The sequence below is a fragment of the Anabas testudineus genome, chromosome 4 (assembly GCF_900324465.2).
Source record: "Anabas testudineus chromosome 4, fAnaTes1.2, whole genome shotgun sequence".
Taxonomy (NCBI): Eukaryota; Metazoa; Chordata; class Actinopteri; order Anabantiformes; family Anabantidae; genus Anabas; species Anabas testudineus.
The window spans coordinates 20,884,622-20,907,423 of record NC_046613.1 but is presented as its reverse complement, the minus strand read 5'-3'; the positions used below and the strand labels follow the sequence as shown (position 1 = coordinate 20,907,423).

At 40.5% G+C, this 22,802-nt stretch overlaps 4 protein-coding genes and 1 non-coding gene across 9 annotated transcripts in view; 3 read left to right on the top strand and 2 right to left on the bottom strand.

Moving 5' to 3' along the window:
- lrrc7 (leucine rich repeat containing 7) overlaps positions 1–730 on the bottom strand; it is a 90,920-nt gene extending 90,190 nt beyond the window's left edge. Inside the window, exon 1 of the mRNA XM_026344759.1 lies at positions 563–730. The gene's annotated coding sequence lies outside the window, so the exon portion shown is untranslated. The remainder of the gene's footprint in view (positions 1–562) is intronic.
- A 3,027-nt stretch (positions 731–3,757) lies between these two features.
- Positions 3,758–8,843, top strand: ccdc17 (coiled-coil domain containing 17). Its single transcript, XM_026345733.1, has 11 exons — positions 3,758–3,910; positions 4,950–5,018; positions 5,193–5,316; positions 5,488–5,626; positions 6,181–6,297; positions 6,452–6,585; positions 6,920–7,042; positions 7,595–7,773; positions 7,931–8,016; positions 8,119–8,322; positions 8,687–8,843. The coding sequence occupies exons 1-11, from the start codon at positions 3,758–3,760 to the stop codon at positions 8,841–8,843; spliced, it is 1,485 nt and encodes a 494-aa protein (XP_026201518.1).
- Positions 8,844–10,119: 1,276 nt separating this feature from the next.
- Positions 10,120–15,940, bottom strand: nasp (nuclear autoantigenic sperm protein (histone-binding)). Of its 3 annotated transcripts, XM_026346390.2 has the most exons (15): positions 15,779–15,940; positions 15,356–15,403; positions 14,809–14,922; positions 14,441–14,521; positions 14,111–14,217; positions 13,326–13,748; positions 13,033–13,094; positions 12,876–12,946; positions 12,559–12,632; positions 12,258–12,446; positions 11,942–12,111; positions 11,661–11,741; positions 11,464–11,538; positions 10,803–10,934; positions 10,120–10,321 (listed from the first exon to the last, which is right to left on the bottom strand). In XM_026346390.2, exons 1-15 carry the CDS (start codon positions 15,814–15,816, stop codon positions 10,295–10,297), a joined length of 1,692 nt encoding a protein of 563 aa, XP_026202175.1. In that variant the 5' UTR covers positions 15,817–15,940; the 3' UTR covers positions 10,120–10,294. The 3 variants fall into 3 exon arrangements, with proteins under 3 accessions (XP_026202175.1, XP_026202176.1, XP_026202177.1); XM_026346391.2 differs by lacking the exon at positions 10,803–10,934; XM_026346392.2 differs by lacking the exon at positions 13,326–13,748.
- Positions 15,941–17,092: 1,152 nt separating this feature from the next.
- The window catches only part of LOC113150991 (glypican-5-like), a 38,154-nt gene continuing 32,444 nt past the window's right edge, over positions 17,093–22,802 (top strand). Inside the window, exons 1-3 of one of the 3 annotated variants that reach the window (XM_026343791.1) lie at positions 17,093–17,287; positions 18,689–18,783; positions 20,550–20,711. In XM_026343791.1, the coding sequence (XP_026199576.1) occupies positions 18,732–18,783; positions 20,550–20,711 (214 nt within the window). In that variant the 5' untranslated portion in view covers positions 17,093–17,287; positions 18,689–18,731. Of the gene's footprint in view, positions 18,784–20,549; positions 20,712–22,802 lie in introns of all 3 variants that reach the window. The other 2 variants (XM_026343783.1, XM_026343776.1) reach the window with 2 other exon arrangements.
- On the top strand, positions 17,116–17,188 carry trnam-cau. Its single transcript has one exon. It is a non-coding gene; the product is annotated as a tRNA-Met (tRNA).

Genomic DNA, 22,802 nt, shown 5'->3' with positions numbered 1-22,802 from the left:
ACACAGAAACGTATACAACCAGAGAGATGGATTCCTACAAACAAAGAGAGGCTTTCCCACAAGAACCAGCCTTCATGTCTTTCTAGGTTACAGACCATACTTGTTAATCTGGACTAGTGGGACAGCTGATGCTGCACAGCCCTCATGCTGGAGTATATATGGAGCGTTATGTAATTAATACTCCTCCTCCTATGCAGATACAGTAGACAAGCCTAGAAATCCTGGTCTCAGCTGTAACTGTAGCCCTGAAATGACTGATACAGCTCAAACACACAGGCATCCGTTTAATCATTCTGCCTCCTATATAAAGAGGCAGCTCTTGAGTCAGCTAAAGCTAAAGCATCACTGATACAGTAACACTGGCATCCAGTGTGTTTCATACAGTAAAACCAAAACCCTCTAGAGTCACGCAGCATGCAGAGAGTCTCTCTGTCTCACCCACACTCACGCATAACACACAGCCTAGAGAAGCATCAGTTTACCTGTTAGCCCATTATTCAGTGCTGACAAGGTGACTGGTGAAGCCAAGACACAGAAAAGTAGAGTGTGGGGCTCCTCTTACCAACAAATCCCCCTTCTTCGGGAATCCTTTCTTCTCCCTTCAGCGGGCTTTCTCCAGTGCTCCAGCCTTCATCTTTCCAATAGACAGATCAAGAGAGCGGCTGACTTTAAATAATTAGCATTCCTCTTGCTCTTGTGTTTTCTCTCCGTCCCTCCTCTCTTCCAGATTTCTCCACAGTCTCTAAGGGGAAGCAGGAGCATCAGTGATACACTGCCGCGCGCTCCGCTGCAGGAGGTTGGACGTCAATCACACAGGTAACCTAGGGAACCTCTGGGCCCGCCCCCCACCCCCCCCGCCAAGCCAACGCTGATTGGGCAGCTGACAGAAAACCAGAAGTCACAAGCCTCACAGATCCACAGATGGGTACTGAGAGCTGTGGTGGGATCATGTACAGAGCCAAACAAACAGTAGTGGATTGCAGCACTTGTGAAGTCTCTCTCTCCTCTCCGCTCCCCTCTCTCTCTCTCTCTGACTTCACAGCCTGCCGCTTTATTTTACAGTTGCTTAGCAACACACTGGCATGTGTGAGCGTCGAGTGTGCGTTGCAGAACAGGAGGAGATATGTGGGAGAGAGAAAGGATGAGGAGAAAGGATGAGGAGAAAGTCCTCGACACACTGCTTCTCTCTGTGTCAGAGGTACGGATGGATGTTGAATTTTTCAGGTCTCACCAGCAGCAGCAGCAGCAGCAGCCGGTGTCAGTATTATGGAGACTGTTGTTGCTTCAAGTCCATCTTAAACCAACAGTCAGGTGTCCATGTGAGAATCAGAACTGGTTTTGTTTGCTTAGACAAGGTCGGACACATACAGAGGTCGAAGGCAGGAGTTCATGTTCATCACCCTGATGACTTGTTTGTTGTCATCAGGGCTCAGAAAGAAGTATCAATAGTTGTTTTATAGCCTGACCTTTATTCAGCTAACTGTTCTGTTCTCAATATTTTGCTTCATATTAACTTTAGACTTCATATTTCTTAGTATTAAAAGCAAAATGTTGCTTCAAACTCACCTTCGACCTCCCAGGAGCAAGACTCTGGTGACAAACTAGGGAATTAATCATCTTTTCACTTTGTTTGTTGGCCTGAAAAGACAGATGCAAACATATTGACTCTCAAATATCAGACTCCTTTTATAAAATACCCTATTTTTGTAAGCTAAATATAGACTCCCCCGATAATTCTAAATAACCTAAATGCCCACAGCAAATAGCAAAGACATGTGGTCATATTAATAGGACAGAACTTAAGGCCACACTTTATTTACTCAACCTCCTAATTATTATGCTCTGAGATTAACTATAACTGTGCAGGGGTTCAGAGACTGGATTCTAAAACATACAATGAAACATTTAATGATACCAAAATACAAGTAGCACTTAAAAATCACAGTTTGGGTCTTTTGCTAACAAGATAATGGCTCCATGTCTTTGATGTGATTTATCACTGAGACATATTAATGCAGTTGTTTCCACACTCGTATCAAAAAGATCACCTGACTCACTAATGGCAGTAACAGTAATTGCTTAAAGTTAAAATCTCAATATTATGTTGCATGAACTCTTTCAGTAATAACCACAATAATCACAGTGTGCAGACACACTGATTGGTCAGCATGGATTAGTGCACTTCCACTTAGCTCAGTCCTGCTCTATCCTGACTAACTGTGTTAACATTTTACAAACCAAGTACATCTCTACTATCTTAGTTCTGTAGAGAGGTGTATGTTATGTGTAAAACATCACCCTATATACTGACTATGAAGGAAGACAGCTGGAGACACATAACTGTTGTTACTGCAGTGCTGAAGTTGCAACAACTCTAGGCATTAACAGTGAAGATGACACAGAGCTGCCAGTAGGGGGCACAATTTCCACTGGACCATGTATAAAATCTAATTTAAAGGAGGCAGAAGTGGTTTAATCTACTCTGGACCATCTTAGTACAATATGAACTGTAGCATCACTGTGAATATACTGCATGACCCGTCTATATTGTTGCAGCCTAAGGGACATAACTGATTTTGGACTTCACGCCTCAGTACAACCTGACAGACAGAAGTGCATTTTCAGTTGAACTAAACTTGGTAGAAGTAGAAACATAAACATTTGTGTGCAAGAAAGTCTGAACGAAGGCGTCTACAAAGCAATGAGATGAAACTCACCTGTCACCTGAAACTGTCCTTGTAGAGTCCTGTACAGCCAGGTTGTATCATGTACTACATGATACAACCTAAAAAATGACATCAAATGAATAGAAATCGAACATTCAAACATATAAGACTGGACCAAACTGCTGTTTGATGACTACTGGCTGGTGAGGTTTATCATGCAGGATTTGTTGTTTCTTGTCTTTAAGGTCAGATTGTCGTTTCCATCTTGCATCTCAATGGCAGTGTGAAAATACTCACTGAGATCCAAACCTTTTCTGTTAATGCTTCAAAGTCAGGCTCCCACTGCACAGCTGCGGGCAGCCTCTCCGAGTGCTCACTCGAGGGTGAAAAAACATCAGCCAGTCTGCGAATTTAAACTAAGCGATGCTATGAATATTCAAATGGACTGAAGAAAACATATGGGCAGTGTTAGCTGAATGTGGTTAAAGGAGAGTTACCAAGGGTACTCCATCACTGGGATCCCAGGAGCTGCCAGGATTACTTGCTTATTATGAATTATACAGCATAGCAGCAATACAGTAGTATAGTATGGAAATGCACTTGACTCATGACTCATGACACATGACAATGAGTGATTGCTGCAAATAATAGTTGCTGATAGAAGATAGAGCTCCCTTTGCTGAAGTTAAATCCCATTTCTAACATTGCTAGGCTCAAATCAGTGGGAGACACGAAAAATAAACTTACAAATTCTAAATTGTTGAGGCAGGGGTAAAGGTCAGTGTGTTGAGAAGTCTTGTGCCTCATAACAATGTTAAAGGCATGGCAACAGTTGTTAGAAAACATGGGAAGCAGTAACTCAGTAGTTAAGGAACAAACCAAACATGTTTGACAAGCTTTAAATGAAACGACGATTCTCTTTAATTGAGAATATCAATGAGAGAGTTTTGTTTCCTAAGGATCATCTTTGTGTTATTCTTTGTTGGCTTCTGGCAACGCTTCCTCACTATTCTGCAGCTGAGTTCGGCTCATTGTAAAAATATCAGCTTTGATAGCAGATGGAGAAGAAATTGATCTGTGGAGAATGTAACATGGTGTTTCGCTCCGCTGGGTTGTTGGAGAAACATAAAGCACTGTTCTGCATCGGGAGAGAGGGCGGGGACCTTCGGGTGCAGAGACACAGCTCTGAAACTGTGATGAGAAACACAGGTCCAAAACAGACGAGAACCCCTGATCTTGTCCAGGTAAGCAAGTCAGCTTGGCTGCTGGGAACCATATAACAATTTATTGGATGAGAGAGGGAGAGTTAAGTTACTTATTTCTGGTAAGAAGATTTAAAATATAAACTTCTGAACCTACCATATAGATGAGAACTGTAGTTGTTGGGCTGGTTTCTTACATGTTGACAGGTCAGAAAAGGCTGGTAAAAGAAAAGAGAAATATAAAATTTTGCCTCCTTAGTGAAATAAACTTAATAAACACATTACATTACATTGTGTTTATGTAGTTTTTAACATCCAGGTTTTACACACAGTAGTTATTCTCATGTTTTTAGATAAGCAAAACAAATGCCAATAGATTCCTGGAACCATACAACCCTAAATAAGATGCACTGTTCAGCTCCACTTCCATGGCTTCACAAGGCATATGGCTTCAAAAATTACCATGGAGAGTAGACCTGATTAATTGCAGGGCTGCTGTATTGGATTGCAATCAATCACGCAAAGTTTATCAAAAAAAAATGTGTGTGTAGTCAAGAGGTCAGCGTGGGACAATCGTCAGGTGGAGGAGTGCTGAAGCAGAGCCAGCGTCAAGAACAAGGGAGGATAAACCAGATGGAGCTGCACTGCAAACTCTCACCGATGAAGTAAAACCACACTACTGCACCAATCAGGCTTCATCCATCCACACTACAACACAGCTACATCCACATCTTCAATACAAAACGGTTTCATCCACCCTCTGTTAATTCCCAGTGTCCCATTGTTATTTACAGTCTCACTGTGTATAAAGAAAATAAATCTAACTCATGCGACACAGATAAACAGTTCAGTGCAACATTTTCTTAAAGTGCATTTTTGTTATGCTATCAAGCGCTGGAGGCATTTCAGTCTTTGATTAAAAATTCAAGTTTGAATATCATCAGTCAAAACACTAAGAAAAGCAGTTTCTGAAGAAGCAGGGGATGATATCATGTAGATATGCAAACACACACACAAAGTATGTTAAGTTTTCTTACATTTAATAAGTAAAATCATACACAATGTGTTCCCTTTGTTTCAGTTTCACAAGCTGAGGATGTCTATTGAGGAAAAGTTGTCAAACTGGTCCAAGAGTACCATAGATACTGAGGTGAGATCTACGATTCCTCCTTTTTCTCATACTATATTCATATTATGTTTATGTTTTTCTTCCTATTCAGCTCATTTGGTACTTGTTGACTTTAGAGTGCTGTATGTCAGTGTACTATAAATTTCAGATGCAGTGCTGTGCAGAAATCTATCCATTATTAAACATGGTCTTTAGGTGAGTGGGCGTCAGCTGGGTCACAGTGAGAGACTGAAGCAGATGAGGGAAATGGCGACGCTCCACGAGCGCCAACTGGCCCTGATACGTGTTCAGCACCAGCAGCTGGAGCAGCAGAGGGACGGTGAGGGACACGAAATGTGAAATTCTGTGTTTAGATTCTCCAAATTTCATCCGATGTCAACGTCTTTGTCCTACTCATGTTTTGGGGACATAAATCTGTGAGCACAGTCACATTGTTCCACTTGTTCTGGGTCATAAAAAGCAAATGCTTGTATGTGTGTGTGTCTGTTAGAACTGATCCATCAGGTCAGCGTCCTGTCTGAGCAGAGTAACGCAAATCATCTGCAAAGTCTCCTGATGGAGCTGAGAGAGCAGGAGGAGAGGAATGAAGAAACACTGCAACTACTGCGTGAACATCTTCATGCATTACCGTAAGTGCTGGTATGTTAGGTTCAGATTCTTCAAATAAGAAAAGTAATTCCACCCTACAGAGGGCTTCTGTTTTTATCTCTATATATTCATAAATTATAGATGGCTAACGTTTATTAATGTTAATGCTCAGAGTAGAGCTGAAAGTGTTAAAGTTGCTTTATATATTACTGTATGTTAGACTGGGATCAAACCTGCAACATTTCTCTCTCTAAATGTGCTGCTACAACACACATGAGCAGAACAAATCTGTTAGGACAAACTGTACCACACCAAAAATAAAAGTAGTGTACAAAGAGGTGACTGCATCTACAGTGCTCTACCATCGTGATGAGTTTCAGTGAGCTCTGTTTTCTCCCCGTCTGCTGGATGACTCAGAGCATCGGTTATATATTTCACTTTGGCCGGGCGGCTCCTCATTGCAACATTTGAGGTTAAATAAATTGTATTTCCTATTGAAGGTGGAGTTCTGGCTGGGAGACAGACACCAGAATAAGATCTAATTTAGACGGTATAATGTGTACTTTTCTCCCTTGTTTTTCACTTTTTCTTTTAGATTTCAACAAGTTTCTGCACCTGCTGACCAACCAGAGCCACACAAGGAAATAAAGATGCATTATGAAAATTACCAGCTAATTTCCTCTGTGGATGGCCCCCTTTCTGAACAGATCAAGTATGCACCTACAAACTTAAAGTAGCTTAAAGATCATTATACTTGATCCATTTGAGTAGTTACCTCCAAGAAAAACTAATTGTTTACATGCAAATATACTTTTGTTCTACAGCTGCCTGGTTATTTGTGTGTAAATCACGTTTGTTTGCCACAGAGCTCTGCGACATGCATACATGCAGTCAGGTGGGTCAGACCCAGCTATTGTGGCACAGATGATTGACCTGCAGGCAGAAGCCCAAAGTCTGGAGAAGAACCAACCAGCTGCAGCTGCCAAGGCCAAGAAGAAGAGTAAGAATTAGAGTGATTTCAAAGAGGAAATGTGTTTTGCTTGTCACTGTTTAACTGTCAACACAGCTGAGCTCACTGGAGCCTTTATTAAGTTAACTTGGTTTTCCAGTATAAAAACTGTCTTCCCCACCCAAGGTCATGGTTATTAGATTAAAGGCCAATATTTCTCATCCTGTGATCAAGTTACTGTAGATCACCAAAAACACACACATGAAGAATTTGAAATCTGTATGTAGGGGAAACTAAACTGATGAATATGCTTCACATGCTGCAGATTTATGGCACAACATTTACCTTTGGGCAAACAGTCTCATCATTATTGTTGTCCTTCCAGAGGTGAGGCCTCCTCAGCGGGGTCCGAGCTGGGAGCTGCTGGCTGTGGAAGAGGAGAACCAAAGACTGGAGAAGGAGATCCACAGATTCCAGCTGGCCAGGGAACGACACCGTAACTATGAAGGTTGGAGAGTCTGGTTTTATGCAGCATGCCTTTAATAACAATCCAAACATTCAGACGCGATGCAGGTATCATGCTAAACAAGTTTCCTTCTTTAGTGTGCTGGCTAATTACCACTATTAAGACAAAGTACAACTGAGGCTGATGGAAAGGTCATTAGCTTTTCCAAGTACTGTATGTGGTCATTAACCAACATATAATACAAATTGAAATGCTGACCACAAGATGGTGCCAGATGAAATGTTAAGATGATTAAAGTAATTATAATTAATACTAAGAGGGATGTGAAATAGATGAAACGTAAAGCCAAATTAGTTATTAAACATACCCCCTGGAAATCCACACAACAGCTGTTACTAAGAGCCAGAAATGTCAAATGGTTGTTGGTGAAGATGAATATAGACGTTAGTATTGGATGATTTGTATTTCAAATAAAAAACAGAACTACATATAAAAACACAGCTATTTACTAAAACATGCATTTGTTATGTGTATATTGTTCAGAAGTAGTTACACAGGTTGGTTGTTGCTGTCTTGTGTTTGTGCATTCTCCAGGAGCAGCCAGGGCTGAGCTTGATCTGATTCAGAGAGAGAACCTCCAGCAGATAATTAGTCTACAAGCAGAGATGGAGAGAGGCAAAGAGGCTCTGCGGCACTTCAGACAGCATCCTCCTCCAGCTCCCCATCCAGACCCACTCCAAACCAAACCCCCCACTCATGCACCTCCGTCACTGGTACACAGTTTGCATTTTTAAGCAAATATCTTGATGAAATTTGGTTTTGATTTTGAAGGTTTATGGCAATTTTGAGGCTCTAGAGGAGTAGCTGGTAAATTATAATTTATTTATAGTGATTTTTATACTAGAATAAAAATCTCAGTCTTTCTCTCAGCCCCATTTGAGGTCTTTCTCCTCTCCATTTGAAAGACGCATGATGGACCCACTGGACTCTCTGGGACCATCTCCTTATGACCCTGAGTCAGTTTAGTTCTCCACATTGTCCACATTACACATTTCGGGTATATTAAACATTTACAGTTTAGTAAGTCAGCTTTAAAGTAACATTTTCTGGTGTTTCAGAGCGGGTTTTGTGGTTTTCTTTGACTTGGTAACGGGAGTTGATGCCTCTCAGAAGGTGCTGCGACTGGTGACAGCTCTCTACTCAGAGGGTCATGAAATACGACCGCCGACTTCAACGCCCCCTGTCCAGTGCCAGCTGGGAGAGCCTTACCCCCACAGCCCTGGAAACTATGCTCTTCTGTCAGTTAAACAGCCAGTAACGAGGTAGGGGGGCAACCTGCACAGGAAGAACTGTGTTGATAAGTGTGTACAGGGAAAGAAGCCTTAATGAGACTGAGTTAAAATCACGACTACATTAAACAAAGTTACAAACAGAGAACAGGTACGGGATAAAAATTCTCAGGTTGATGGTAACCTCGATGTGTCTGAGCTCAACCTGCTAAAAAATGAGCACAAACATATTACAATAAAGTTTCAACACAGGTTTAAATACAAAGCTGTGTCATAGTAGAAAATCAATACATTATTTCAGAAGGTGCAGACGTTTAGGTCCAATTAACACAGTGCACCTGCAGTTCGTGTGGTTTTCTTATTCTTTACAAATGTCCTATAACCCATCTCCCTACAGGATCCAGCCGTCTCCCTCCCTCTGTCTGGTGGTTGAGGTACAGACAGCAAAAGACCTGGATGTCTACAACCAGGAGGTCTTTAAACTCGTGGCCTGTGGCTGGACACAACTGGAACTATTTGATCAATACAACCAGGTCTACCTGCATATTTGGTGACATGTAGTACACCAGTCAACCACAACTTGAACACCTCTTAGTGAAGCCTCTTGACAAGAGACAGCTGGGGCTAGGAAATTAGATTGACTGATGAAATATGAGGGTCAGCATGAGCTTTCTAACCCGTCTGCAACACATCAGCTCCATTCGCACCAAGTAGAACAGGGAAGCATTAAATAGTTCCCCTGCTGACCACCAGGTGGCAACAATGTTGTGACTGATTAGCAGAAATTCATTCCACAATTATTATTATTATTATTATTGGAATTTGAGGATATGATAATGTTTTAATGTTATGAGTGTTTGTATGTTAACTCCCACTACTGTGCAAGCACATACAAGGGAAATGACGCTAAGAGCTGAACTTTCATCACATCTAAAAATATTCACCTGCATTTTCATGCTGAACCATCAACAAATATTCAGATTGTATTGACTCACAAACACTTTTAACCTTTTCCCTGTACCTACAGCTACGTAGTGGCTATTGGAGGTTGCCGGTGCGGAGTCTGCCTGTCAGACCATCATTAAATCTTCCGCAGCTTAACTCGCTACCCCAGGTAGAAAAAAAACAGTACTACACAGTGAGACTACATAATCTAATCACTAATGGATCTTACATTTAGACCAAGTTTGTTTTGTGTATGTGAGAGAAGGCAATGAACCACCTAACTGTGTGATACTATAAATTTAAGGTGGGCCACATGGAACTGTGTGTACGTTTGGTCAATGGTCGAAATGAAGATGCACAGACTCAGGTTAAGCCTGAACTGAACACCAGCAGCCGCTATAAGTATCTAGCTGTGGTAGGTTAAGAGGTTTATGCAAGTTCAGCATATATATATATGCATATAACAAATTCTGAACTGGAGGCTACAGTCCGTTATTTTTTTTCCCCCCCTCTTCACAGCCCAAGACAGTAAAATATAAAGTGTTTTGTCACCTTTTGTCACAATACAGGCACCCTCTCTTTCAATCTACGGGAACACAGCTTTGCCACTTTTGGCTCCACAGCCGATGGAAGCAGATCAACTCTCCTCATTGCTGCCCGTCACTGATCACAAACACCGTCCACCCACAGATGAACAAGGCCACCATTAATATATACTGGGACAACATGTTGTAGAACAACTGAACCGCTTCATTCTTTTAAATGTTATTTACTGTGTAGCAGGAATCCTCTTCTGCACTCGTTTGGTTGAGTCTGAAGTAGTAGAAAACCCATTTGTGCAAGACTGGTCAAATTCAAAGTCCCCAGACAGTGGTGATACAAATGTAGAGATGCAAATTCTTTATTTTATTTTTTTCTTTTTTACTACAAGTATACAAAACTGGACAGACAAATCTATGAAAATGGATCTTATTTACAGAAACAGAAATTGTTGAAGGTTGATAGGGACTGGACAGGCATGCTGTGCTGGTTTTGAAGATCAGGAACGACACGTGGACAGTCATGCTGAAGACTCGACAGAGGCCGTCTAGAGGAGAGAAGAAAGTCTGATTTAAAAAACAGCAGAAAAGGTTTTTCACTCTGCCTGTACAACTTCTGTATGGTATCAAAAGAAAATGTCCAGCTTAGGATTAGTTATGTGGCTCTTAAAAAGCTCTCGCCACTACAGATCTTAGGCAGAGAGAAAAAATAAACACTTGTCCTGCCTTTTTCCAAAGTGCTGACACACATTTATGCAGACGTGTTACCTTTTCAAGTAACAAAAGGTGTAGTATGTGTGATTAAACACAAGGATGGCTCCACCTTCCTGTTTGAATTGTTTTTTTACTCCATACATGCAGACTTCATCTAAAAACCTCTTTAAAAGAAATTAGATATGACTGAAACTCCACCAGAAACACACAAGTAGTAACTAGAGTGTGTTTGGTTTTCTTCTGTCAAGGCAGGGCAGCAGAAACACTTATGTCCTGCAAATATCTCAGCACTAAAGACGTAAGCCTATCACTCGCCTCCTGTGATTTCCCCTCCTGGACTCCTTTGCCGTTGCTGGCACTAGAGTCACCGCTGCCATTAATTGTGGCTTCCTGTTTCGCTTGTTTAGCTTCAGTGTCCTTTACTGGGCTCTCGTCCTCTGGTTTCCTCTGCGTAGAAACAAAACCGGGACAAGGGGGAGGAAGAGAAGACTGAAGAACTCTCTACAACTTTTTCTCCGTTTAGGAGAGGGGACACCAGACAACAGGGAGCTGTCACCAGCTGCTCAGTAGCATGCAGTTTCATCATGAACACACATCAGCCCAGATCAATGCTTTCTCTCTGGCATCAAGCTCTACCACCATACCAACACCATCACCTGCACACATGCCACAGCTACACTACAGCAACACCACAAGTCACAGGTCAGTCATTACAGAATCACACAAAAGCCACAACACACCAGGTCATCAGGAGCAAGCCACACCTACAACCACAGCAGGCAAGCATACAAACCTTACAACATAAAGAGAGTAGTACATAGATGATTTAAGATGCATTTAAAGTGGATTTAAGCTGAATGACAGATTGGAGACTTTGTTCACACATTTTTGACTGACTCTGGCCTCTGATCTGTCAGGTGTGAAATTGGAAATCACAATAAAGAAAAACCTGGAAATGGGAGAATGGGTAAGTTACCTTTTTCCTGACAAGGTGAGAGATGTCTGATACGGCTTTGGAAGACGACACACTGTCAGACGATTTAATGGGAATCTGAAATAGAAACGTTTGATTTGACTCCTGTAGGTTTTCTTCTGGAGTGGGGACTGATTATTTTATGTTTGATAGTAAGTATAACAAGTGAACAACCACATGTCCTTAATTGCCTTCCTTACCTGGCTGGTTGTGGTACATGCTGTGGATGATGAAGGGCCCCCATTTTCACATAGGAATGCTGACGAGGTTGAGGCACCACCCTAGAAGAGGTGCGACAGTTAGACTAGTACAGTTTGTGTCAATTGGCTCTTTTCGTACAGCTGTAGTAATGTACCCTCCAGATGGACTTCTAGAATAAACATCTACATGAAAGCAAAAGCTACAAAATACTGAAGGTAACCATTTAGTCCCTTTATGACTTTCAAACGGTAGATTGTCTTTAGTTGCCCTGTGTACCCACTAGTGTCTGCTGGATGGCCTGGGAGGCAGCGCTGGCTGTTCTCTGGCTCTCCTTGGCATCCTCCACCTTTTCTCTGATGTCAGGCAGAAGCAGCTTCAGCTCTTCCATCTCACTCTTCTCTGTGGCTGCATTTTCTCCCTCAGCAGCATCTATCACCTCTTGCAAAATAGCTACACACAGACAATGATTGTTATTAGGAAAATTACTATTATGTTTGGGCACTTCATTCCATTCGTTATCATCTCTAAATGATTTTGCAACCAAGGTTATCAAAGCAAGTTCTAGAAACACTGTTTTCCAAAAAAGAAAATCTTACCAAGACGCGTCTCGATGACCTTTATGGAGCTGTTGTAGTGCTGGATGGCCTGGCTGTACTGATCCATGTAGCACAGTGTGGTAGCCACGTGATAGTGTGTCTCAGCAAGCAGCCGACTGTGAGGCGGCAAGTGTTTCAGCTGCAGGGCAAGACATTCCTGGAAGTCTTCAAGTGCCTGGGGGTAGTTACCTGAGAAAAGAATAAATTTAGTTAAACTAAAGGATTTTTTATTTTTAGGAAGCTGTGGCCCTGGATGGATAAATATGAAAGAAGTTTAATCTTGGACAATTGTCAGTCATACCTGATTCAACACCGACTTCTCCGAGTTTCAGAAATGTCTGGGCTGCCATCAGCTGGTCTTCTTTGCCTTCCTTTCTGTAGATTAAAAATAACTGCTTTTAAAGTTATTTTCCATCATTGCCTCACATCCTCAGCAGGGTTCTTACCATTATTACATCTGGATTTGTATGGTAAATATTTGGAAGTGATCAGTTTGAACTTAACTATTCAGTGCAAATATTTCTAGACACTTAAATGCCAAGAAGTTTTTTTTTTTTTTTAACCATTGTTGCATTACCATTCATTACAAATGGATAATTTGATTAGGTTTTCCATTACCTTTTGTAAATTACTTTACACACTTCCAGCATCTCCCACGCCAGCTGCAAATTACCAACTTCTTCCTCTTCCTGTGGAGCACAGAAAGCATGCTTTTAATAAATAAACCAAAAATGTTCACAATTACAGCCAAGAGTCTGCCATGTACAAGCCATACCTTATCCTGTCCATTTTCCTCTCCGTCCTCGTCGTCATCTTCGTCATCATCATCGTCATCATCTGTGGAGGCAACAGGACCAGAATTACATACGCGTTTTCCTCAAGTGTGACTAAAGTAGAAACTGAGTTAAATTCCTTACAATTGTTTTTTAATGCAGCGACATCATACTGTGGTTTTGTTCCCCTCCACCTTTTGTAACACCTGCTAATGTTGACAGTTTAATACCATGAAAACCCCAGACTTGTGCTGTACCGATCCACACCAACAGTGCTCTGTATCTTAATATTTACTGCTCTCCGATTCCTCCTCATCTTGCACAACCCCTGGCTTTGACTCTTTATCTTGACCCCCTGGCTTGGCTGCAGCCACATCTCCATTCTGCTTCTTTGAGTCCTCCTTCTCATTCATAGTTTTCATTCCATGAGATCCAGCAGAGCTTTCTGCAACACCGTTCACAGAAGAACTTGGGATCTTCTCAGCTGCCTTAATCACAGTGTGCTGACCTGAACTCTTCTCAGCATTCACTGAGGATTCTGATGGTTTCTCTGATCCAGTCATAAGTGTCACTAGGGATGTTGCCACACCATTTTCCGTTTTCACTCCAGCAAGGTTATCTGGATTTTCAGACTTCAACTCTGGGGCAGTTACCTCAGTCTCTTCCTTCTCAGCCATTGCATCGTACACCTGTTTTCGCAGCTCATCCCTGGTTTTTTCTGCACCAGAATGGTACATTTATAGAGATATCAAAATACCAAGGTGAATTTTTGACAGCAAGAGACGAAGGTTCACTATAAAAACAATATTTTTGTTCCAATGCTCAACTGATGGGTCAAATGATCAGTAATGCAGGTCTTTAAATTCATAAAATCATTAATGTCAATATAGTAAGACTCGTTTACACCTTATCCTTATCTAATAGACTTGGTTTGTTAAAACAAGGGAAACAATTCCTACCAAGACAGGCACTCATTTTACCTGTAGGCAACCACTTGTAAGACAGAATTACATAGTAAAAACAATGTGTCTAAAAATATACAAGTTCTACTAAATAACAGGAAATACCTAAGATACTAACCATCGAGGTTGTTGGCACTCTCAATATTTGAATTGCTAGGCTGCTCTTCCTCTTCTGAGTCTTCTGGGACTCCCTCCAAGGCATTACCAAGGACACCGCTCTCCATTCTAACACAAAAGAAGAACATCAGGTTATCAAACGCATCAGTGCTATACATTTTTCAACTAAATTCTGGGCTTGTATAGACAAACAGAATATGCTTTACAAAATAAAACAATAAATTATATAGTTATGGCTGCAATTAACTTAGGCTTATTACTATAACACCATCTAGTTTATAGTATAGTATAAATAAGTTTCTAAGATTAAAGATTTGAAGTAGAAACCAACCTGGCAAGCTCTAGTAGCGACTTCCCACATAGGAAGAAAGCCTCCCCACACTCATCTGCAGTGTCCCCGTACTTTGCAGCTCTGAATGAAAAACAGCACGAAAGTGATGAGCAAGTTGAGAGTACAGCAGAACATTACATGAAACGTACATTACTGGGATTTAGCTCCAAATGTACAATTTTAAGCTCCTTTCAATAAGATGTCACCATGCCTTCCGATTTAATAGTCATTTCAAGGGATTGTAAACACACTTTATTGTCTATTTGACACACACCTTCAGAAAACAGAAACACCAACTGTTACATAAAAATGTTATTAACTTTTAACATTATTTTCCATATTCCCTTAGTTAAGCCTTAAGTACTCACAGCATGCTGCAGGCATCCTGGAAGACACCGACAGCAGAAACAACATCTCCCATCACTAGATGTCTGTTTCCTGTACCAATCAGTTTCTTTGCCTCCTCCATGACATCGACAGAGCTGGAGATAAAGAAAAAAATTTAAATAAAACATTTTTCTGTATTTTGAAAGTTTTGCAGAAAAGAAATAGAGACCACATTGTAACTTTACAGTCAAATTTTGGATACACTTTGTTGTGTCATTACAAACAAATTGTTTTTTCCTAATAAGTTATCAATACTTATATTATTACTCTTATACTCTTATATTATTAAAATATAAAGTTAAAAGTCAAGTGTACAATCTATTCTAAAAGTCAGAAAGACCTACCACATGTTAAGCATTTACTTTAACCCTTACTGTATTTATTAATGTACAGCACATCTTTTTTTGTGTGTGACTATGCCTTCAAATTTGTATTTCTTCTCATAAAACACTTTGCATTTGTCAAACCAATGAAATTTGACTTATTAAAGTAAAAGAACAAAGTGAAGTTTACTGTGCGGGTCCTCACCTCTCTGCTGCAGCCGCTGCTGTTGATGAACACGGCTTCTCCTCCGAACTGAAACAGTTTAAAGTGAAGTTTAGTCACCGCCGGTAAAAGCTTCATCACTTCATTTACAACCGCAGAGCACAACTCTTAACTTTTGCTGTCGGTTCTCTTACGCTTTTGTTGTTGTTAGCACCATATGGCTGTTAGCCAATTAGCTTATGCGACGGAGATGTTCTTCATCTGCGCTTGCTGCCTTTATTAGAGAGCTAACCAGTTACTTTAATGATCATTGTTATCATGTCAAAGTTGCTATAAACTAGATATTTGACAACCAATACTACACACGCCAAGTCTTTAGCGTTAGCCGCGCTTTCGAGCTAATGGCTAGCTAGCTGTGCCGTCCCCTCGTTCGTTACAGTAACTACGATGATAAACGACTCTCACCTCCCCGAGCTGGACGCGGTAGACGTTTCCTCTGGCATTTTCTCTGGACGATGGTAGAGACGGTGGAAAATCAGGTAGACTACTGAGAAGAAACAAAGTACAAATGGACCTCCGGGGGTAGTCTTTGTTGGCGCGCTTAAATAGAGAAAACAAGCTTCCTACTTCCGCTTAACTTGGAACGCGGGAGATTGGATTTAAAGGGGCCGCAGCGAGCGTCACGATGCCTTCGAGGACCGTGGGAATAAAAACCATCCATAGAGGATAGGCGTCAAACAATCATACTATACTAAATACTTTACATTTAATTAACTTTTCTCATTTAATACGGAGTGAGCCAAACCATCAGATAATAGAAAATGTAAGGACACTTTCAATAAAAGCTCTGTAAAACAATGCCATCATAGTTCTGTCAACCTGACACCTTTCATAGTCCGAAGAGACGTCCTTGACTTTTCTTGCACAGCATGTTTGTATTTTGTTCAAATGATAGTTTATTGTCAATTATGGTGTCTTTAAAGGATTGGGTATTTGATGGGGTATTTAAAGGATTCGACTGTTTCTATATCTCTGGCCATTTAACATAGTGCTGACAGAGTCTGGTGCATTACGTCTTAGCATTACTCATGTCCTTAGTTTTACTTACATTCAATTCAAGCAAGGACTCAGAGCAGAATTTAATAAGCAAGGGGCATTGGACGAGTCGACATTGCAGACTGACAATCACTGTGTCGTCTGAAAATGTCTAGATACAGAGATTTTCAAACCTGCTAATATTATGTTTCTGTCCAAGTCAAACTTTATCAAGTTTCTTTTTCTTGGGACCCCAAATTATGCTTCTATGTTCTACCTTATTGTTGTTGTAGATTCTCATAAAAATGTTTATTACTTTTGTATCTTTGCACATTTTAAACACCCTTTCATTCTTTTTGCACATTACTGTTGTTCTTTTTGCACTGACCTGCTGTAGCAATTGAATAACCCCAATGTGGGATGAATAAAGAATATCTTATCTTATCTTATCTTATCTTATCTTATCTTATCTTATCTTTTATCTACCTAATAGATCTCTGGATCTTTTACCCTGATCCTTTATTATATCGAGGTCGTTCACTGACTCAAACAAATGACACGTCAGTCTGCGACGCCCTGGAACAGCTGACTTTCCAGAACACGGAAGCGGAGAGGAATGATAATAATAATATTAATTTCTCTCTTCTCTTCTCTTGTCATCTTTTGTTATTTAACCAGAACCTAGTCTTTTATAAACAATTTACGCCGTAATGAAACCCGCTCCTTAAGTCTTGGTTATAAAGATTCAGGGTGGAGCTGGTCACAGAGCCTCGTTGGCGCAGTAGGCAGCGCGTCAGTCTCATAATCTGAAGGTCGTGAGTTCGAGCCTCACACGGGGCACAGCTTTTATTTTTCCAAATATTTGATGAGTGATGCAGTTTTCCGACATGAAACTTACTTTGATTGGGTCGCTTGTTGGGAGTAACATCGAAGTAAATGGTTAGTCTTTCTTTTACACTGATTCGATTCCAGTTTTAGCTAGCAAGTCGTTGTAACTGAAGCTAACGTTAGCTGCTAACCATGCTAGCGTTATCTAGCTAACTAACGCTAGCACAAACTAGCCCGTCTAGTAACACACTTCAGTACAAATTTGAGGTATTTTGATGTACTAATGCCACTTTGTATATTTAGTTACTTTACATAATCGTATTTCAAAGTACACAAACCGTTTAGTAAAAGAAAGTGACATAAACAGCTATAACGTTAGCTGCAGCAATAATCTCGGTTAGCTAACATTAACATAACTGACAAATATATATATGATAATAGTTAAAGGTATTTTTCAGGCATTACTATCAGATTACACTTAAAATTAATTATATTTCTGTATACATTTAATGTAGTGACTTTTATACATACCGTGGTAAGGTGTCACTGTTTACATTTGCTGGGACTTATATATTGAAAAGAGGTGATTATAAATTAATTTTAATAAAACAACATTCTGGTGATGATTAGTTGCAGGTAAATACATAAACATTAACATACTGAAAAGAACCCCTTCAGAAACAATGTCCTTACTAATAATAATGCCATGATGATTCATTATAATATCATATAATTAAATACAGCGACAGAAGGAAATTTCCATTTTCAGTGCTTTCCCCTTTAATACTCTATTTATTTTACTTGCATACTTGTATCTAGAAATGTGGTTTGATTTTTCCTCGTATTTCCTCCCTATATCTTACATTTAGGTCGTGAATAATTTAGAATAAGTTGGTAGTTATTTCAATGAGGATCTGTAATAATTCAACAAAAGCAGCAGGTGGCGCCTTTATTCAACATCTGGATCCAGTTCACTCAGCGCAGTCAGTTAAGTTTAATTGACCCAATTTGCAGGAGCAGCTGTTTTAAAATGACATCTACGTAACGATAACTAAAAATAACTGAACGTATAATCCCATAGCTTTTTTTAAAAACATGTGTAAATGACTTTTATTCTATGTAACTGGTGTGATGCATAGGATTATTGTGCAGATTCATAACTTTAAAAAGTTATCTATCTGGTTCATGCAGCTTTATCTTCTCAAACCAAGCTGGATTTTGAAACTGCGTTGAGTGCACTTGTCAATTAAGTAAATGAGCTGAAGTGAGTGAGTCGGAGAGAGAGAGGCGGGAGGGGAGCCCGGCATTAGGCTCCAGACACACTTGGTAGCTGCAGATGAAGTTTTCAGTCTCACCGCGCCGCACCGCACTTTGACTGTGAATTCATACTAACCATCCGCAGCCTCTACTTTCTCACTGAGATGTTGCGATGTTCCGTGCAGCCTTACAAAACGTGGACTTGTTTTGGGTGATTTTTCTGTATTTTGTTTTTCTGCCGGAGTCTGGCTGTAGATCAGCCGGTGCAGACAGCTGTCATGAGGTGAAGACAGCCTACATGATGCGCCAAATAGGCCCGGTGGAGCTGGTGCCAGACAGACCGGGAACAGGTCAGTCAGTCCCTTTGGAAATATCTTAGGAGAAATGTTATTGGAGACTTAAAAAGGAACATGATATCCAGAAACATGAAGTTACTTGGGGATAATTTGGAGGCTATTAAACTTGTATTTAGTTTTTCAGCTTTATTTTAATTTATTCCATATTTCTAAGACAAATCTTACTTACAGAGAATTCCTTCACATACTACTTTACAGACAAATACAAAACATAGGATGTAAATTGTTGATGTAAATATAAATTACAGTGCAGGGTAATGAATTAAACTCCACATTGACCAGCTGCATAACACTGAAATGTTCGTTTCATGCCTGTGCCATTAGGTAATAATAATAAAATAATGCAGACTATGAAAATATCACACTGATGCATTCTTCTGAATAATAGGGTCAGTATATGTCTTTTACTTGAAACAAACCCAAAAACCAACAACAACAGCAAAAAAAAAATCACAGTACAGTATCCTAAAGAATTCTAATTGGGTGTGAACTTTTTTTTTGAGTATCACACATTTTCAGATGGTCAGACTGCTATTTCTGTTAAAAACTAACCTAAATAGTCTGGAAGAGTTATACAGTCCTCTTGAAAGCATACTTGGCTATAAGTGGTGGTGTTAAAGATGCTGTTTTCTAAATGTCAAATGTCAGTGCTCATCTGGGATTTTGTCTGGCCTATGAGAGTCTCTTTCCAAGTGTGCAACCTTTTCTCAGTAGTTAAGTGGGAGATCAAGAAGCACTCCTTGTAATAATTACAGTATGTCAAAATGCACAGGATTGTGTTATATAACCAGCAGAAGGAAGGTAATCTTTGCTAGACACCATACTGCCTCACTGCTAGATTAAAATAGCTTTCCTACAGGGAAAAAGAGTTTGCCTGAGATTGCAAACTAATGAAGGCACTGCAATATTTCTGTGGTGTTTCTGTTACTTTCAGTCAATGTTTCTTTTATTTGTAGTTGTTGTCTGTCAGAGATGCCTTCTAAGTACAAATGGTATCAACAGCAGAGTCTTCACAGGAATTTTGAACACAATCTTGGACGCCTGAAGGATTTCTTCTGACTTTCATTCATCTCTATTACTATGGATGAGTCAAAGTTTCCAACCAACCTGCTGCACTAGTTTCAAGTGAGGGATGCAGCATGCATCATCAAAATAAGCAATAATAATAATCAGCAGTGGTGCAGGTAGTTATATAAAAAGTATTTCAGACATAAGGGAGCAATTCGCTGCTTTCGTCTCGCTTTCTCCCTTCATCTAAGTCAGCTGTTTGACAGCTTGGTTTACAACGGTACACCAAAGTCAACTGCTTCACACACACACACACACACACACACACACACACACACACACACACACACACACACTTCGCCAATACCCACATAACCAACTGTTTCTATCTCTCTGGGAGGTGATGATGTGCCACAGCATGCCTGATTTTGACACTCCACCTTCTATAAAGTATATGCATATACTTTTTTTCCATATTAGCTTCACTGTCTTTTTTATATTAATTGTCATTTTCTTTTGTAAGTGTATTTACTGTAGTGATGTAAACTAACTCTAAATTCTGTCAAGCTCGATCCTGTCAACACAGTAACTGATTTCTTTTCTCAGATCAGAAGGTTAATAAAAACCTATGCAGACTGAAATATCTCGTATCTACCATTCTCTGCTGGATGAGATTTAATTTCTCTGTAACTAAAAATATATACTCAGTGATATGCCCACATCAGAAGCTATTTCCTGTGTCTGTCCTTCAGATGAGTCTCTCCAAGTGTGTGACCACCTTGGGCCCACATGCTGTACAAGTAAGATGGAGGACAGCTACATGGCGGCCGTTCGCAGTGAGACACAGCAGAAAATGCGATCCTACAGCTTCGAACTCAAATACCTGATCGCTGGACACACCAAGGCCTACCAAGGTGAGGGACAGACATGAAGGGAGGTTATAACAGTGAACATTTCTCTCATACGTTATTAAAAATAATTGAAAACGTGTTTTTGACGTGCCTAGCAAATTTTAAAAATGTTATAGGAGGAAAGAGTTGGAGGGAGAGCAGTGTCCACATAATGTACTTATCTGTTATCTTTTATTGAAACGAGTTCTGAAACATTTGATGAGTAATCGCTCAGTAATTGACATGTTATATATCTGGATGACATGAGAACGTAAATCAGATGGACTTCATCGGCAAGGGTGATTCTGGCGTTTTAACAGTTCTGTCAAGTGCCTGTAGCCCCCTGTCATTCAAATCTTTGTGTGTTCATCATGAAATAGCTAGTTTGTGTCAGGATGGTGGTGTGAGGCCAGTTTATTTTGTGAGGCGCCACAGTGGCTAGCCAAACAAACAACTGATGTTCGATTGAGTCTTTGAGAGAGCAAACTCTCATAGGGTGCAGCGGAAAACTTTGTTACAACTCTACGCTCTCTTTCTCCGTCCGTCTGTCTTTGTCGCTACAATAATCGGGTTTTGTTCTTGACCAATGAGAGAACGAGGGACGGAGAATGTTTACATTCAGTACGTATCCGCACCAAAGTGTTGTTGCCGTGGGCAACAGCCGGTCTCTGCTCTGAATAGGAGGAAGAATACTCTGCTTGTCCACTTGTCTCTCAACGCTATTCATCAGTCTGTGTGAGCATGTTTTTGAGTAAGAGGGAGACATTGTGTGTGTGTGGTTTGTACACATGAATATACAACGAATGTGTGTGTTCGAGTAGCGTGGAGATTATGAGTAGGACAGAGCTGATGAAACGTAGCAGGCAGACACAGCAAACATGTACCTCTCTGTTTTCTCTCCTTCTTATTCTCTCTCCTGCAACATCTGAATGATCTCAGGCTCAGTTTCAGCTGCTACTTATGCCCATTGGATGTCTAAACCACCCATGGGTAAAATTAATGCAAAACTCTTGTATTCAAAGGGGCACTAAACTGCAGCGACTAAGAGAAGACAACTTTAGAATTTGGTCCATTTATTGGAATTTTAAAGGGAGACCTTCTTCTGTGCACATCATGATGAGCTTTCAACAGTACACATATGTGAGATGCGATCCCACAAAACCTTTTTTCAGGCAATTGATGGAAAAAATGATTGTTGTGACTGTTGTTAACCTACCCTGTAGTAAAATAAATAGATTTAGCACAACATCGGGGTTCCTCAACAGCTGAGCTAAATCTCATAGGATCACCCCTCCTCAGCACAGTGATTATAAACCACTAGAGAAACTGAGACATGCCCAGAGTGGTTGTAGTCAGGCTCTATTTCCACCCTGTGGAAATAGAGTATGTGTGTCTGTGTGTCTGCATGCTTGCGTGTGCTTCTCCTGGCACTGCAAGACCCTTGTGCCCTCTCCTCTCATGTCACAGCTGTTGTCCAATCACATACGGTAAAGAGCTAATCGCATGGCTCCAGAGTAGACTTTGCAGTGTCACTCGATGCCATCTGTGTTTGAGTTGCTATTGCCAGGACGTGGGTATGCAAACACTCAGAAGTGAGACATTCTCAGTCAGTGTTTGAGCCTAAAGAGCCCCACTACTGCTCTACCATTTCATTCTTCTACTCTCTGCCCCTTTATGTTATCTATTTAGGCACAAGTGACTATGAATGTGCAGAATTACAGCAAATACCCTGTCACTGTTGTGACCTCCTATGGAGGTCTTAAACAAATCATGCTCAAACTTCACAGATCCAGCTTGTTTTCCGTCTTTATTAATTGACAGTTTTTTTATTCACCGACTTATTTGATGTCACACAGGCAGGTGGCTGCAGCTGTGATGGTGACATACAAAGCTCATAAGACATTAACACACAAACATGCACATGACTGAAAGTCGTGGTGAAAGTCACAGATAACTAGGTTTCTCTGACTCTCTCTCTTACCCCCAGCAGCATGTGTGTGTGTGGAGATTCCAGTAGATTGACATCACCCTTTTTACTTGGCAGGTTTCAAACATAGACACAAACATACGCAGGCATACAGGCTCTGTTAAGGGAAGGGTGCTGTCCACTTTATT